General features: G+C 34.3%; 2 protein-coding genes across 2 annotated transcripts; both read left to right on the top strand.

Moving 5' to 3' along the window:
• Positions 1-2,136: 2,136 nt before the first annotated feature.
• Positions 2,137-3,183, top strand: LOC138872022 (uncharacterized). The gene has a single exon (XM_070149967.1). The coding sequence runs from the start codon at positions 2,137-2,139 to the stop codon at positions 3,181-3,183; it is 1,047 nt and encodes a 348-aa protein (XP_070006068.1).
• An 11,360-nt stretch (positions 3,184-14,543) lies between these two features.
• Positions 14,544-16,509, top strand: LOC104211999 (putative late blight resistance protein homolog R1B-12). The gene is made up of 3 exons (XM_070149966.1): positions 14,544-14,565; positions 14,763-14,820; positions 15,378-16,509. The coding sequence occupies exons 1-3, from the start codon at positions 14,544-14,546 to the stop codon at positions 16,507-16,509; spliced, it is 1,212 nt and encodes a 403-aa protein (XP_070006067.1).
• Positions 16,510-17,371: the final 862 nt, after the last annotated feature.

Below are 17,371 nucleotides of genomic sequence, written 5' to 3'. Positions count from 1 at the left end.
AATAATATTCTCGCCCAAATGGGAAGCCAACAGTTAATTACTGCTAATATAGCAGAAGGTAATACCAATCATCTTTTATATAAGGAATTCATGGATTTCATACAATCCAAGAAGAGTGAAGGTACATCATCTAATGTACCAACCTATTCCTCAGTAATAACAGAGGATAGCAATGAAAACCTTGAGGTTTATAACCGAAAGGATACAAAAGAGTTAATAATTCTTTTGGAGCAATCCGACCTTAAATGGAAGGATAACCCATGGCAATTAATGGCTAGATATTTCGACATAGCGTCATACGCTACTCCTGCTTATAAATACAGGATGCATTATGAGATAATACTCTCAACAACAGGATCAGCTGAAATCCAGCATTTTTATCATGCGAATACCAAGAAAACTTATAGTTTCTCAAAAATCATTATCAAAAAGGTTATACCAGCAGATGAATGGGGTATGAGTACCCTTAAGGATCGGGAATATACTCATCCTGATCAAAAAGTCTCAGTTAAATTTAACTATTGGGACTATGTTGAAAGTTTTAATAAAACTTTCCTTTATGAGAATCCTAATAGGAGAAACTCATGGTTTATTAAATTATGTTCTCATATGAACAACCAACAAATTCCAAATTGGTTTTTTAAATGGTGAAAATTATATGGTCCATCATTAGAAATACTTCCCCCTATCTTTAAGAGTTTATATACCCAATGGGTAGATATATCTCCCAAACTTATGTTATTACAGAAAGATAATATCTTTTTCGACGGAATTGCCGCTATGTACTTCTTCATAGAATTTTCTATCCCTTGGATCATGAAATGGGATGTAGAAACAGGTTATACCAGTGAAGAAATTCCCTGTCTCCAAAGAATTGTTTATAACAAGTTTTGAACAAAACTGGTCCAAACAAACCAGCAGGGCAAATTATTTGGTGAAGAATTGATCCAACAAATTAATGACAAAATAGATGAATATGTCAAACAAGAAAGGATGAATATCAATGAGGGAGAAATCAGTCCTTTCCAACAAGTCATCAAAAGACTCCAAATGAAAAAGGGAGCCATATCTAAAAAAGAGAACCTTGCTTCATACTTCGAGGAAATAAAAAAGGATCTTGCAAAGAATTTTGAAGCAAAAATAGGGGACGATATATCCATGACCTCACTAGCAACTACTTCAGATGAAGAAGTTTGTGCAGTAGGAGAAGCTCAAAGCACTGCGGACACAGAGGTAAATTTAGAAGAAATTGAGGACTTCATTGCAAATTGAAGGAAACCGCAGAAGAATCTTCTGCAAAGAAAAACGACAAAGGAAAAGAGAAGATATGAAGGACAAGAAGGCCCCATACAATGAATTATTGGGGTAATAAAAACAACTTTAATAAAGTAAAGGGGTCCCTCCATTATTAAAGGGAATCTTCTTTTATAAAGCAATTTGTCCGTTTGTAATTATTAAACTTTATCTTTTTACATTGTCGGCCAGTTGTTACTTTTTAGTTTTGTTTATTTGTAGAATGATCCATTATATAAGGATCATTTTTCATTCTTTAGAGGCAGGCTTTAGCCAACATCAGCTCTGCCTTCTCTCTAGATTTTCTTGTACAAAGCTCTCTAGTAATATTTTTCAAAGTTTCGAATAAAAATCAGAAAAGGTCACTTGGCCACCAAGAAGGGTCTCAGGTGTGGTACTGTTCCGGTTGGTTCTTTTCCTTCCCCCCCCCATCTTTGTTATACTGTTAGCCTAAATAACAGGCTAAACAGGTAAGTGTTAGACTTGGTTCTAGATGGTTATTTACTATTCATGTTTATGGTAGTAGGGAGTCTACTGTAGCAAACACGATGGGGTTTTGGGTTAAGGACTATATAGACCAGGCAGTTACTAGTCTCGACAGTAAACCTTGGTTGGTCTCAAGCTAACCGGTGATGCTCGTTAAACCCGTTTAGGTAGGTGGCTGTTGAAGGGCTGTGAAGAGCATCGTGGTTTAAGGTTTCCTTAGAGATTAGTGGCTAGGCCAGGACTGGTGTCCTTGTAATTCAATTCCTGGACCCTATTCGGAAAAGAACCGTCCCCCCCTTGGTATCAGAGTCATGTTAGTAGAAAACCTAAGGTCTAAGTATAACACTTAATCTCTTAATGAATATCATTAGGAAAAAGAATACTGTTAAAAATAGTAGGAAGGAAGAATATGATCTTCCTCAACAATTAGACCTGCTTAATAAATGGACCATTCCAATGGTTAAACCTAAGGTTATATACCAATTAGGTACCTTTGAACGAATAGGTTTAAAGCAAGTGGCTAAAACTACTGAAGAAACGCTCACAGTAGATAGTGACCATGCTACATTCAGATTATTATCTGAGAATGATCTAGCCCATTATAGGGATTCGCATAGATTTTTGCATATAGGCTTAATACAAGTTGCCTTCAAGCCACTCACTCTAAGAGGCTTACCTGAGAGCTTTATAGCAGCACTCAGAGATAGCAGAAATCAAAACTGGAAGAAGTCTCTTATAGGGACTGTGCAAACCAGTTTGGCCTATGGCCCTGTTTATTTTAATGCCTATCCTAATTTGCAAATATCTCTAAATGATGAGAATTCTTTGAATGCTTTAATACTTAGCATCAAATTGCATGATTATGATTATTTACCTGGTACAAAAGTTATATGCATCTGTTATAGAATTCATTTCAAACCATTATACACTTTGAATCCTATGTGTAGAATAATGGATATGAAAAATGAAACTGTTCTTATAGAAACCAACTTTGTTAAATCCAAAGTAACTACCAGAAGACCTATTAAATGGGATGAGATTGATTTCCCAAAAGAATGGGTCATAGAAGAGGCTGTTGCTCCTCGAAATACTGGTAATACTAAGGTTACAGAAATAGAACAAACCTCAGATAGTACTGTTAAAATCAGGTTCAATAAACCAGAACAAATTGATAATATCAGTTTATCATCTAGATTAACTAGATCTAATTCTTCTTATATTTCTCCAATTGATTATGTGGTAGATTTTCCATCAAGAGCATCTACATCACAAATTAGAGAAAATAGTAGAAGAATAAATGAAGTCAGCATTAGTAGTGATAATATTGTTAAGGTCAATAATATTCCAGATCTTGAACCCGCTACATCAGAAATGGATTTTTCAAATAGTTTTAAAAATGAATGACAACCAAATAGATTTTAGTCCGGGTTCACCGGCAACAAAAATGATTTTAGAAGAATTTCTAAAACCCAGATGGGCAGTTTTCAGAAAATGGTTTCATGAAAATATGTCTCCTGAATTGATAAAATTTTTTAGACATGACTTTTATACAGACATTAGCAAATATAATAAGATTATTGCTTTTGTTCCTTGGTTTATGTCTAAGCATGTTTATAACTATGTTTCTGTGTTGGAAAGAGATTATACGCTCACTAATGGGAATACTATTAATTCTATCTTCCCACCCCAACAATCTTTTCATATAGGGGAAAAAGATAAAATCATTTACTGCACTGCTTTTTCAAAAATATTTGAGAATGATGTTGCTACAATAACTACTAAGAATCTAAATACCATGCTTACCCAAAACAATTATACTAACATGTATGTGAGTATTCTGGTTGAACAAGTTATTAAGATCCATGAGAAATTGGACAAGCTTATAGCTGAGGTCCAAAAGGGTCAACATAAGGATACTAAAGGTAAAGAACAAATCGCTACTACTAGTATCCAACCACCACATGAGGTGAAAGACTTTAAATTAAAAAGTCTCGATGACATTGAGGAACTTCTTAATAAGAAGTTTGGAGATTTAGAGCTAGTCCTCTAAGTTTAGAGCATGCACCTACTAGCGGAACAAAAGTAGATGACGAGATTAATAAAATCTCAAAAAAATATGCTCGAAAACCATATCAAAGAATGTTTTACTACCCAAGACCTACACCCCAAGATGTCCTGATAGAAGAAAAGGACAATGACCATTACCACCAGGGTTATAGTGGGTCAGATATCTATGAATGGAACATAGATGGTCTTGATTTATACGACAGTACATAGAATGCTTATGTACAGTACTATATGTAAAGTTAATAAGAATACAGATAGGGCAATTGCAGAAATGATTATTGCCGGATTTACTAATCAACTGAAAGGATGGTGGGATAATTATCTCACTCAAGACCAGCGCGTTCAAATAATGCATGCAACCAAGACTGAAGAGGATAAGATTGTACAGAACTCAGTCTACTCTTTAGTCATGAATCTCATTGAACACTTTTCTGGAAGGTGGTCTGATAATAGTGAGACCATTAGGACAATGCTCCAGAATTTGAGGTGTAAAACTCTCACATCTTTTAGATGGTATAAAGATGTTTTCTTATCCAGAGTAATGGAATTACCAGAGAGTAATAATACTCACTGGAAGTCTAAATTTATAGACGGCATCCCTCCCTTATTCGCTAAAAGTATCCGTAAAGTCCTTAGAGGCACAGGGATGAGTATTGATTACAATAATTACTCATATGGGAAACTCTTTAGTGTATGCACTCAGAAGGGTTTAGCTCTGTGTAATGAGATCAAGCTAAACCAGCAAATTAAGAAACATCGTCTCACTGAGAGACAACAATTGGGTGAATTCTGCGAGCAATTCGCCATTAATATACCTTCTAAGAAAAAGAAATTCCATAAAAAGGATTTCAAGAAACGAAAGGGTTCGTCGGAGAAACGGCGGGAAAAGACCATTCGTAGAAAGGCTTTTCATAAAGCCAGAAAGGGTTTTGTTAAATCAAAAAAACCCCAGGCCTGTTATAAATGCGGTAGAGTTGGCCACTACGCAAAAGATTGTAAAATCAAAGATAAGATCAAAGAGCTGGATTTAGATGATAATATCAAAGATTCTTTATATAAGATTCTTTTAAATTCTTCTCCAGAAATATCTGACACTGATGAAGATGATTCTTCAACCAGTGAAAAACTAAGAGTCCTTCATGAAGGGAGTTATACTTCATCTTCTAAAGACGAGCAAGAATCCCGTAATAAGGGACAATGCTCGAATTATTGTTGTAATACTGATGATGAACTCTTTAATATTTATACTCAATTTAGAGACTTAAAGATCAATGTTATTTCTAATGACAATCTGACTGATCTTTTAAGGGTTATTAAAGACCCTAAAATAAGGTCTCAGCTTATAAATAAGCTCCATACAAGTTCAGAAGTAGGAACAGAGACGGAAGAAATTCCATCTCAAAAAGGACCTTACACCATGAGTGAAATAAGAAAAATGGTGAAAAACAAGTCTCAGCCTGAAAGGTTAGCTACTGTCCAAGATTTAAGTATTGAGATAAATTGTCTCAAGAAAGAAATCTCGGAATTGAAAGCTTCAAATGTAGCTTTGGATGAAAGAGTTTTCAAATTAGAAAATTCTGAGTCTATCAATATAGACACCAGGATAAAAATTGCTGAGCTAAACAATATTGTTAGTTCTTCTGAGGAAAGAAATGCGAATACTTTACTAGCAACAATGGATTTTCCTGTAGATGAATTTGTAGAAAAATTACAATATTTTATCACTCAAAGATTTTTAATAAAAATAACTCTTTTAATTGATTATAATTTCAAAAAAGAGTTTGTTTCTTTATTTGATAGTGGAGCAGACTTGAATTGTGAGACAGAAGAGGTAATACCCTCTAGATATTTTCACAAAACCATTCATCGTTTGAAAATTGCTAGTGGTGGTGTAATGGGCATTTCATATAAATTGCCTAGGGCTTATATTTGCCAACAAGATGTTTGTATACCAGAAAGCTTTGTTCTGGTGAAAGACATTGAACGCGATGTTATACTAGGTGTCCCATTTTTTATAAAACTAATGACTTTTTTATATTGGGATACAAAAAGCTTTACAGGTACTTATAATAGTAGTGTGGTATCCTCTGTTATTACTGAGGAATAGGTTGGTAGATTAGATGATGCACCTTCACTCTTCTTGGATTGTATGAAATCCATGAATTCCTTATATAAAGGATGATTGGTATTACCTTCTGCTATATTAGCAGTAATTAACTGTTGGCTTCCCATTTGGGCGAGAATATTATTGCTTCTATTTTCAACAAGAGTTCTTCCTCTCCCCCTTCCTCGAGGAGGTTTGTATATAGGCCTCATAATCTGTAAAGCCAATTAAAGAAAGAACTATGAGTTCAGATATTTTCTTGTAAGAAAATCAGGAAAGGTATTATCCGACCCTTTTTTGTATATAATTTCAAAATCAAAAGGGGCTAATAAAGCTTGCCACCTAGCAAACATTTGTTTGGAGACATCATGTTTGAAATCTTTATTAAAGATAAATTTAGCAGCCTGGCAATCAGATTTAATAATGAATTTCTGATTATATAAATCAGTCTGAAATTTCATCACACATTTAACAATAGCAAGAATTTCTTTAGCTACCGTCGCATAACTTTTCTGGGAGTTATTCCACTTACCAGAATAAAATTGAACAAGGTATTCCTGTTTATCTACAAGGGAACATTGTTTCAGTATTCTGCCATAGCTAATATCAGAGGCATCAGTTTCTACAACTTTTGCCCAAGTAGGATTGGCGAGAGTCAAACATGGGAGGTTATTAACCTTCTGCTTAATTATCTTGACTACTTCAGTATGACTGTCAGTCCAAGCCTTAGGGTTCTTCTTTAATCTTTCATAAAGAAGAGCTGTGTCCTTAGCAAGATCCTTTAGAAAAGGGGAAATATAATTTAACCTTCCTAAAAATATTTGGAGCTGAGTCTTATCAGTAATAATATCAGGGAGTTTGGATGCAAATTCAATAGTTCTATTAATGGGGATGATTCTACCTCTCTCAATGTTATGACCCAAAAATCTAACATAAGTTTGGAAAACCATCATTTTCGGTTTTGATATGACCAAATCATTTTGTATAATAATCTTTCTAAATAGGTCAAGATGTTTAAAATAAGATTCTATATTTTTTAAAAATACTAGAATGTCATCAAACAATTATGAAATCCGTATAAGGAAGAAAGATATCATTCATAATTTTTTGAAATTTTGAAAGTGCATTTTTCAAACCATAGGGCATGACATTCCATTCATATTGGCCCGTTGGCACATTAAAAGTAGTTTTATATCTGTCTGACTCAGATATCTGGATTTGCCAATAATCCATAGGTAACTTGTATTAAGCCTACATGCAAAAATCTATGCGAATCCCTATAAGGCGCTAGATCATTCTCAGATAATAATCTGAATGTAGCATGGTCACTATCTACTGTGAGCGTTTCTTCAGTAGTTTTAACCACTTGCTTTAAACCTATTCGTTCAAAGGTACCTAATTGGTATATAACCTTAGGTTTAACCATTGGAATGGTCCATTTATTAAGCAGGTCTAATTGTTGAGGAAGATCATATTCTTCCTTCCTACTATTTTTAACAGTATTATTTTTCCTAATGATATTCATTAAGAGATTAAGTGTTAAACTTAGACCTTAGGTTTTCTACTAACATGGCTCTGATACCAGGGGGAATGGATCGCTTTCGAATAGGGTCCAGGAATTGAATTACAAGGACACCAGTCATGGCCTAGCCACTAATCTCTAAGGAAACTTTAAACCACGATACTCTTCACAACCCTTCAACGGCCACCTGCCTAAACGGGTTTAACGAGCATCACCGATTAGCTTGGGACTAACCAAGGTTTACTGTCGAGACTAGTAACTGCCTGGTCTATATAGTCCTTAACCAAAAACCCCATCGTGTTTGCTACAGTAGACTCCCTACTACTATAAGCATGAATAGTAAATAACCATCTAGAACCAAGTCTAACACTTACCTGTTTAGCCTGTCATTTAGGCTAACAGTATAAAAAAGATGGGGGGGGGGGGAGGGGAGGAAAAGAACCAACCGGAACAGTACCACACCTGAGACCCTTCTTGGTGGCCAAGTGACCTTTTCTAATTTTTATTCGAAACTTTGAAAAATATTACTAGAGAGCTTTGTACAAGAAAATCTAGAGAGAAGGCAGAGCTGATGTTGGCTAAAGCCTGCCTCTAAAGAATGAAAAATGATGCTTATATAATGGATCAGTCTACAAATAAACAAAACTAAAAAGTAACAACTGGCCGACAATGTAAAAAGATAAAGTTTAATAATTACAAACGGACAAATTGCTTTATAAAAGCAGATTCCCTTCAATAATGGAGGGACCCCTTTACTTTATTAAAGTTATTTTTATTACCCCAATAATTCATTGTATTAGGCCTTCTTGTCCTTCATATATTCTCTTTTCCTTGTCGTTTTTCTTTGTAGAAGATTCTTCTGCGGTTTCCTTCAATTTTGCAAGGAAGTCCTTAGTTTATTCTAAATTTACCTCTGTGTCCGCAGTGCTTTGAGCTTCTCCTGCTGCACAAACTTCTTCATCTGAAGTAGTTGCTAGTGAGGTCATGGATATATCGTCCCCTATTTTTGCTTTAAAATTCTTTGCAAGATCCTTTTTTATTTCCTCGAAGTATGAAGTAAGGATCTCTTTTTTAGATATGGCTCCCTTTTTCATTTGGAGTCTTTTGGTGACTTGTTGGAAAGGACTGATTTCTCCCTCATTGATATTCATCCTTTCTTGTTTGACATATTCATCTATTTTGTCATTAATTTATTGGATCAATTCTTCACCAAATAATTTGCCCTGCTGGTTTGTTTGGACCAGTTTTGTCCAAAACTTGTTATAAACAATTCTTTGGAGACAGGGGATTTCTTCACTGGTATAACCTGTTTCTACATCCCATTTCATGATCCAAGGGATAGAAAATTCTATGAAGAAGTACATAGCAGCAATTTCGTCGAAAAAGATATTATCTTTCTGTAATAGCATAATTTTGGGAGATATATCTACCCATTGAGTATATAAACTCTTAAAGATAGGGGGAAGTATTTCTAATGATGGACCATATAATTTTCACCATTTAAAAAACCAATTTGGAATTTGTTGGTTGTTCATATGAGAACATAATTTAATAAACCATGAGTTTCTCCTATTAGGATTCTCATAAAGGAAAGTTTTATTAAAACTTTCAACATAGTCCCAATAGTTAAATTTAACTGAGACTTTTTGATCAGGATGAGTATATTCCCGATCCTTAAGGGTACTCATACCCCATTCATCTGCTGGTATAACCTTTTTGATAATGATTTTTGAGAAACTATAAGTTTTCTTGGTATTCGCAGGATAAAAATGCTGGATTTCAGCTGATCCTGTTGTTGAGAGTATTATCTCATAATGCATCCTTTATTTATAAGCAGGAGTAGCGTATGACGCTATGTCGAAATATCTAGCCATTAAGTGCCATGGGTTATCCTTCCATTTAAGGCCGGATTGCTCCAAAAGAATTATTAACTCTTTTGTATCCTTTCGGTTATAAACTTCAAGGTTTTCATTGCTATCCTCTGTTATTACTGAGGAATAGGTTGGTACATTAGATGATGTACCTTCACTCTTCTTGGATTGTATGAAATCCATGAATTCCTTATATAAAGGATGATTGGTATTACCTTCTGCTATATTAGCAGTAATTAACTGTTGGCTTCCCATTTGGGCGAGAATATTATTGCTTCTGTTTTCAACAGGAGTTCTTCCTCTCCCCCTTCCTCGAGGAGGTTTGTATATAGGCCTCATAATCTGTAAAGCCAATTAAAGAAAGAACTATGAGTTCAGATATTCTCTTGTAAGAAAATCAGGAAGGGTATTATCCGACCCTTTTTTGTATATAATTTCAAAATCAAAAGGGGCTAATAAAGCTTGCCACCTAGCAAACATTTGTTTGGAGACATCATGTTTGAAATCTTTATTAAAGATAAATTTAGCAGCCTGACAATCAAATTTAATAATAAATTTCTGATTATATAATTTCAGTCTGAAATTTCATCACACATTTAACAATAGCAAGAATTTCTTTAGCTATTGTCGCATAATTTTTCTGGGAGTTATTCCACTTACCAGAATAAAATTGAACAAGGTATTCCTGTTTATCTACAAGGGAACATTGTTTCAGTATTCTGCCATAGCCAATATCAGAGGCATCAGTTTCTACAACTTTTGCCCAAGTAGGATTGGCGAGAGTCAAACATGAGAGGTTATTAACCTTCTGCTTAATTCTCTTGACTGCTTCAGTATGACTGTCAGTCCAAGCCTTAGGGTTCTTCTTTAATCTTTCATAAAGAAGAGTTGTGTCCTTAGCAAGATCCTTTAGAAAAGGGGAAATATAATTTAAGCTTCCTAAAAATCTTTGGAGCTGAGTCTTATCAGTAATAATATCAGGGAATTTGGATGCAAATTCAATAGTTCTATTAATGGGGATGATTCTACCTCTCTCAATGTTATGACCCAAAAATCTAACAAAAGTTTGGAATACCATCATTTTCGGTTTTGATATGACCAAACCATTTTGTATAATAATCTTTCTAAATAGGTCAAGATGTTTAAAATGAGATTCTATATTTTTTGAAAATACTAGAATATCATCAATATAAACAATTATGAAATCCGTATAAGGAAGAAAGATATCATTCATAATTTTTTGAAATTCTGAAGGTGCATTTTTCAAACCAAAGGGCATGCCATTCCATTCATATTGGCCCATTGGCACATTAAAAGTAGTTTTATATCTGTCTGATTCAGATATCTGGATTTGCCAATAACCTGATTTTAAATCAAATTTTGAAAATATAATGGCATCATGTAGTCTATCAAGTAAATCCTTCTTATTAGGAATGTGATATCTAATCCATTTTAAAATCTTATTAAGGGGTTTATAATTAATGACTAATCTAGGAACTCCTCGTTCCTGTTCCACATGTTTATTAACATAAAAAGCAGTGCAAGACCATTTGGACCTTAAGGGTCTAATTAAACCCTTCTGCTTTAAGGAATCAATTTCCTTCTTGCATAACTCCAAATAATCGGAGTTCATTTGACAAGGCCGAGCCTTGGTGGGGATATTATCCTCAGAAAAGTCTTCTTCATAAGAAAGACTTATAATATGCTTCTTTCTACTCCAAAATTGATTCGGATGGTCACCACAAATAGAAGCAGTAAATTGATTTTTGAGAAAATTAATTTTTTCTACCAGCTTAGGATTTTGTAAATCCTGTTCTATAGTAATAGAACAAATCTCCTGCTTCAAAAATTCTATTTGACTGGCTTTTGAAGAAATATTATTAGAGATAATTTCATTCAAAATTTTTTGAACTGGCTGAGTTATAAACTCAAAAGTGATACTTTTACTATTATAAGTACCTGTAAAGCTTTTTGTATCCCAATATAAAAAAGGCATTAGTTTTATAAAAAATGGGACACCTAGTATAACATCGCGTTCAATGTCTTTCACCAGAACAAAGCTTTCTGGTATACAAACATCTTGTTGGCAAATATAAGCCCTAGGCAATCTATATGAAATGCCTATTACACCACCACTAGCATTTTCAAACGATGAGTGGTTTTGTGAAAATATCTAGAGGGTATTACCCTTTCTTTCACACAATTCAAGTCTGCTCCACTATCAAATAAAGCAACAAACTCTTTTTTGAAATTATAATCAATTAAAAGAGTTATTTTTATTAAAAGTTTTTGAGTGATAAAATATTGCAATTTTTCTACAAATTCATCTACAGGAAAATCCATTGCTGCTAGTAAAGTATTCGCAGTTCTTTCCTCAGAAGAACTAACAATATTGTCTAGCTCAGCAATTTTTATCCCGGGGTCTATATTGATAGAATCAGAATTTTCTAATTTGAAAACTCTTTCATCCAAAGCTACATTTGAAGCTTTCAATTCCGAGATTTCTTTCTTGAGACAATTTATCTCAATACTTAAATCTTGGACAGTAGCTAACCTTTCAGGCTGAGACTTATTTTTCACCATTTTTCGTATTTCACTCATGGTGTAAGGTCCTTTTTGAGATGGAATTTCTTCCGCCTCTATTCCTATTTCTGAACTTGTAGGGAGCTTATCTATAAGCTGAGATCTTATTTTAGGGTCTTTAATAACCCTTAAAAGATCAATCAGATTGTCATTAGAAATAACATTGATCTTTAAGTCTCTAAATTGAGTATAAATACTAAAGATTTCATCATCAGTATTACAACAATGATTCGAGTATTGTCCCTTATTACGGGATTCTTGCTCGTCTTCAGAAGATGAAGTATAACTCTCTTCATGAAGGACTCTTAGTTCTTCACTGGTTGAAGAATCATCTTCATCAGTGTCAGATATTTATGGAGAAGAATTTAAAAGAATCTTATATATAAAATCTTTGATATTATCATCTAAATCCAGCTCTTTGATCTTATCCTTGATTTTACAATCTTTTGCGTAGTGGCCAACTCTACCGCATTTATAACAGGCCTGAGGGTTTTTTGATTTAACAAAACCCTTTCTGGCTTTATGAAAAGCCTTTCTACGAATGGTCTTTTCCCGCCGTTTCTCCGATGAACCCTTTCGTTTCTTGAAATCCTTTTTATGGGATTTCTTTTTCTTAGAAGGTATATCAATGGCGAATTGCTCTCAAAATTCACCTAATTGTTGTCTCTCAGTGAGACGATGTTTCTTAATTTGCTGGTTTAGCTTGATTAATTACACAGAGCTAAACCCTCCTGAGTGCATACACTAAAGAGTTTCCCATATGAGTAATTATTGTAATCAATACTCATCCCTGTGCCTCTAAGGACTTTACGGATCCTTTCAGCGAATAAGGGAGGGAGATCGTCTATAAATTTAGACTTCCAGTGAGTACTATTACAATCTGGTAATTCCATTACTCTGGATAAGAAAACATCTTTATACAATCTAAAAGATGTGAGGGTTTTACACCTCAAATTCTAGAGCATTGTCCTAATGGTCTCACTATTATCAGACCACCTTCCAGAAAAGTGTTCAATGATATTCATGACTAAAGAGTAGACTGAGTTCTGTACAATCTTATCCTCTTCAGTCTTGGTTGCATGCATTATTTGAACGCGCTGGTCTTGAGTGAGATAATTATCCCACCATCCTTTCAGTTGGCCAGTAAATCCGGTAATAATCATTTCTGCAATTGCCCTATCTGTATTCTTATTAACTTTACAGATAGTACTGTACATAAGCATTCTATGTACTATCGTATAAATTTGCCTTTCGGCAAGACCATCTATCTTCCATTCATAGATATCTGACCCACTATAACCTTGGTGGTAATGGTCATTGTCCTGTTCTTCTATCAGGACATCTTGGGGTGTAGGTTTTGGGTAGTAAAACATTCTTTGATATGGTTTTCGAGCATATTTTTCGGAGATTTTATTAATCTCGTCAGCTACTTTTGTTCCGCTAGTAGATGCATGCTCTAAACTTAGAGGACTAGCTCTAAATTCTCCAAACTTCTTATTAAGAAGTTCCTCAATGTTATCGAGACTTTTTAATTTAAAGTCTTTCACCTCAGGTGGTGGTTAGATACTAGTAGTAGCGATTTGTTCTTTACCTTTAGTATCCTTATGTTGACCCTTTTGGACCTCAGCTATAAGCTTGTCCAATTTCTCATGGATCTTAATAACCTATTCACCCAGAATACTCACATACATGTTAGTATAATTGTTTTGGGTAAGCATGGTATTCAGATTCTTAGCAGTTATTGTAGCAACATCATTCTCAAATATTTTTGAAAAAGCAGTGCAGTAAATGATTTTATCTTTTTTTCCCTATATGAAAAGATTGTTGGGGTGGGAAGATAGAATTAATAGTATTCCCATTAGTGAGCGTATAATCTCTTTCCAACACAGAAACATAGTTATAAACATGCTTAGACATAAACCAAGGAACAAAAGTAATAATCTTATTATTTTTGCTAATGTCTGTATAAAAGTCATGTCTAAAAAATTGTATCAATTCAGGAGACATATTTTCATGAAACCATTTTCTGAAAACTGCCCATCTGAGTTTTAGAAATTCTTCTAAAATCATTTTTCTTGCCGGTGAACCCGGACTAAAATCTATTTGGTTGTCATTCATTTTTAAAACCATTTTTAAAATCCATTTCTGATGTAGTGGGTTCAAGATCTGGAATATTATTGACCTTAACAATATTATCACTACTAATGCTGACTTCATTTATTCTTCTACTATTTTCTCTAATTTGTGATGTAGATGCTCTTGATGGAAAATCTACCACATAATCAATTGGAAAATATAAGAAGAATTAGATCTAGTTAATCTAGATGATAAACTGATATTATCAATTTGTTCTGGTTCATTGAACCTGATTTTAACAGTACCATTTGAGGTTTGTTCTATTTCTGTAACCTTAGTATTACCAGTATTTCGAGGAGCAACAGCCTCTTCTATGACCCATTCTTTTGGGAAATCAATCTCATCCCATTTAATAGGTCTTCTAGTAGTTACTTTGGATTTACCAAAGTTGGTTTCTATAAGAATAGTTTTATTTTTCATATCCATTATTCTACACATAGAATTCAAAGTGTATAATGATTTGAAATGAATTCTATAACAGATGCACATAACTTCTGTACCAGGTAAATAATTATAACCATGCAATTTGATGCTAAGTATTAAAGCATTCAAAGAATTCTCATAAGAGATATTTGCAAATTAGGATAGACATTAAAAAGATTGGCACCGTCTGTGGGGAGTACATTAATTTGTTTACTTATTGATATATTCCAACAACCACTACTTATATCAGTCTTCATTCTTCAACGTCCGTGTGTAGCCCAAAACCATCAAAATAAGCAACCTTGTACCAATTTCCATTCTCAATCTAACGAAAGGTGAGATTACTTTGACATTTCTCATTTGGTCTTTTGTAGCATATTTCACATTTTATCTTCTTTATTATGAGTTTAATTCTTTTCTTTCCCACCAGATCTTAAACAATGGTTAGTCTGTAAGCTGGGCGAAAAGTTTTTTTAAGTCATTTTTCTTAACAGGAAGGGCATAAACCTTGCAAATCATACTGAAAATGACCATGGAATCTTTTAACTAAATCTACCAAAATTAATTTTGGATCTTTCCTAGTAACTGCATCTAATTTCTGTTAATAGTATTATCAGAAGCTGCATTTAATTTCTGCAGAAAGAGCATTACTTTGTATGTATTTGCATTGAATTGCTTGCATAGCTAAAAATTTGAAATACATCACGAATGTATTAGGTATTACTAATAAAAGGAAAAAAATAAATTTGGTTTTTTCTCTAAATAATCTTGGTGCCTTTAACTTAGACACAAAAGACTTTACATGTAGCACTACTTTTCTTTTTATATATAATTTGGGTTTTTCTCTAAATTATGAAGATTGTTGATCTTGTTTCATTGCTTTTTATTGAAGGCTTGAAGCTGACAGAGCTATTAACTCAAAGGCAATCGTGAAAGACAGCAAGCCAATTGACATGGAGGTTGTTGAGACTAGTGAAAAAAGATCTCAAGCTCCTGCAGAGCCTTCTACCCAATGTAGTTTTCCATCAATTGATGATGAAGTTGTGGGCTTTGCAAAAGATGCAGAACATATAATGAAGAAATTGACTGGAGGATCAAAGGAGCTCGACGTTATCTCAATCTTTGGAATGGCCGGACTTGGTAAAACAACACTGGCAAGGAAAGTGTACAACAATACCTCTATTATTAACCACTTTGATGTTAAAGCATGGTGTACTGTTTCACAAACATATGACATGAGGACATTGTTGGTTGATATTCTTGAACAAGCTACAAATAAGGAGTGGAAAATGAATGAGGACTTCGACATAGGTGACAAGTTGCAGAAGACTCTAAAAGGCAGGAGATACCTCATTGTCTTAGATGATATATGGAAAGTTGAGGCGTGGGAAGACCTAGGATTATGTTTCCCTAAAGGTGAATATGGAAGTAGAGTAATGGTAACAACTCGAATTGAAGAAGTGGCTAAGCATCTTCAATACCACAGTGATCCTTATTCTCTTAGATTTCTAACACTGGAAGAGAGTTGGGAATTATTGCAGAAAAGAGTATTTCAAGGAGAGAGTTGCCCCCTGGATCTATGGGAAGCAGGGTTAAAAATTGCCGAACATTGTAAGGGATTGCCTCTTGTCATTGTGCTGATTGCTGGAATTATAGTGAAAACAGAAAGGGAGGCATCCTTGTGGCTGGAGTTTGCCAATGACTTAAGTTCTCATGTTTTAGGAGAGCAGAGCATGAAGGTAATACAATCAAGTTATGAGCATTTAGAAGACCACTTAAAGCCTTGCCTTCTTTATATGGGATTGTTTCCAGAAGACCATAAGATTCCCATGCATGATTTGCTGAAGTTGTGGATGGCTGAAGAGTTTGTAGTGAATGTTGACACAAAGAACATGGAGGAAGCATCTAGATTTTGCTTGAACGATCTACTTAAGAGAAGCCTTGTAATGGTCTCTAGAACGAGAATTAATGGTGACATAGAATGCTGCACACTTCATGATGTAGTGCGTGAATTTTGCTTGTGAAAACTTACAGAAGAAAAGTTTATGCAGCTCACAGTGCCATACTAAGGGACTATTATTGCCCATCTCATAAAATAGGGACCATTTTAGCTAAGACCCAAACTTAAGAACGGTTTTAATTTTTTTTGTAGTGACTCGGGTTAAATTTGAATAGTACTCAAAAGTCAACTAGGTCAGTGTGCAAATTCAATGTCTCTGTCTTTTCTTAAGTTTAGATCTAGAAGAAATTATCTTAAGTTGACTATTATTCAGAATTGTTTAAAGCCAAGTCTTACCATAATCTTAATTATTATTGTAACACCTCCTTTTTTACCTACACCCCCGAGAAAGGGTGTAAAGGGAGTTTTTTCCAATTTAAGTGACAATCGAAACGAGATCTATTTATTAAAAGATTCAGAGTTGCCACTTGGGAGATTTATGGTGTCCCAAGTCACTGGTTGAATCCCGAATCGAGGAAAAGCTTGACTCTGTTTAACAGTCCGCGAACCAGAAATTCGAGTAAGGAATTCTGTTAACCCGGGGAGAAGGTGTTAGGCAATCCCGAGTTCCGTGGTTCTAGCACGGTCGCTCAACTGTTATATTCGGCTTAATTATCTGATTTTAATACATTTTGAATTTATGAAAATTTTAGTTTTAACCGCTTTTATTCATTTTTTTAAAGAAAATTGCAACGTTTTTAAAACACGTCTCGAACCACGTCACATAAATACACCCATGGTTTTTGACATATCTTAACATTGTTGAGATTTGGATTTGGGTCAATAAATGTGCACCCGAATTTAAGAAGATAAATTATTAAAAGAACGCGCCTGAAGCAACTACGCGTTTAACTTCGCGAGGGTCATGAAAATTTGCTAAATGGCAC

This window comes from Nicotiana sylvestris, chromosome 6 (genome assembly GCF_000393655.2).
Source record: "Nicotiana sylvestris chromosome 6, ASM39365v2, whole genome shotgun sequence".
NCBI classification, from domain to species: Eukaryota; Viridiplantae; Streptophyta; class Magnoliopsida; order Solanales; family Solanaceae; genus Nicotiana; species Nicotiana sylvestris.
This window is presented reverse-complemented; position numbering and strand designations above follow the sequence as displayed.

Bases quoted from the DNA above. Each gene is read 5' to 3' on its own strand.
- LOC138872022 (XM_070149967.1), top strand. From the start codon at position 2,137: ATGAATATCATTAGGAAAAAGAATACTGTTAAAAATAGTAGGAAGGAA.
- LOC104211999 (XM_070149966.1), top strand. From the start codon at position 14,544: ATGCACATAACTTCTGTACCAG. The intron at 14,566-14,762 runs GTAAATAATTAT...GTCCGTGTGTAG, and splicing joins GCACATAACTTCTGTACCAG to CCCAAAACCATCAAAATAAG. The intron at 14,821-15,377 runs GTGAGATTACTT...TTTTTATTGAAG, and splicing joins CATTCTCAATCTAACGAAAG to GCTTGAAGCTGACAGAGCTA.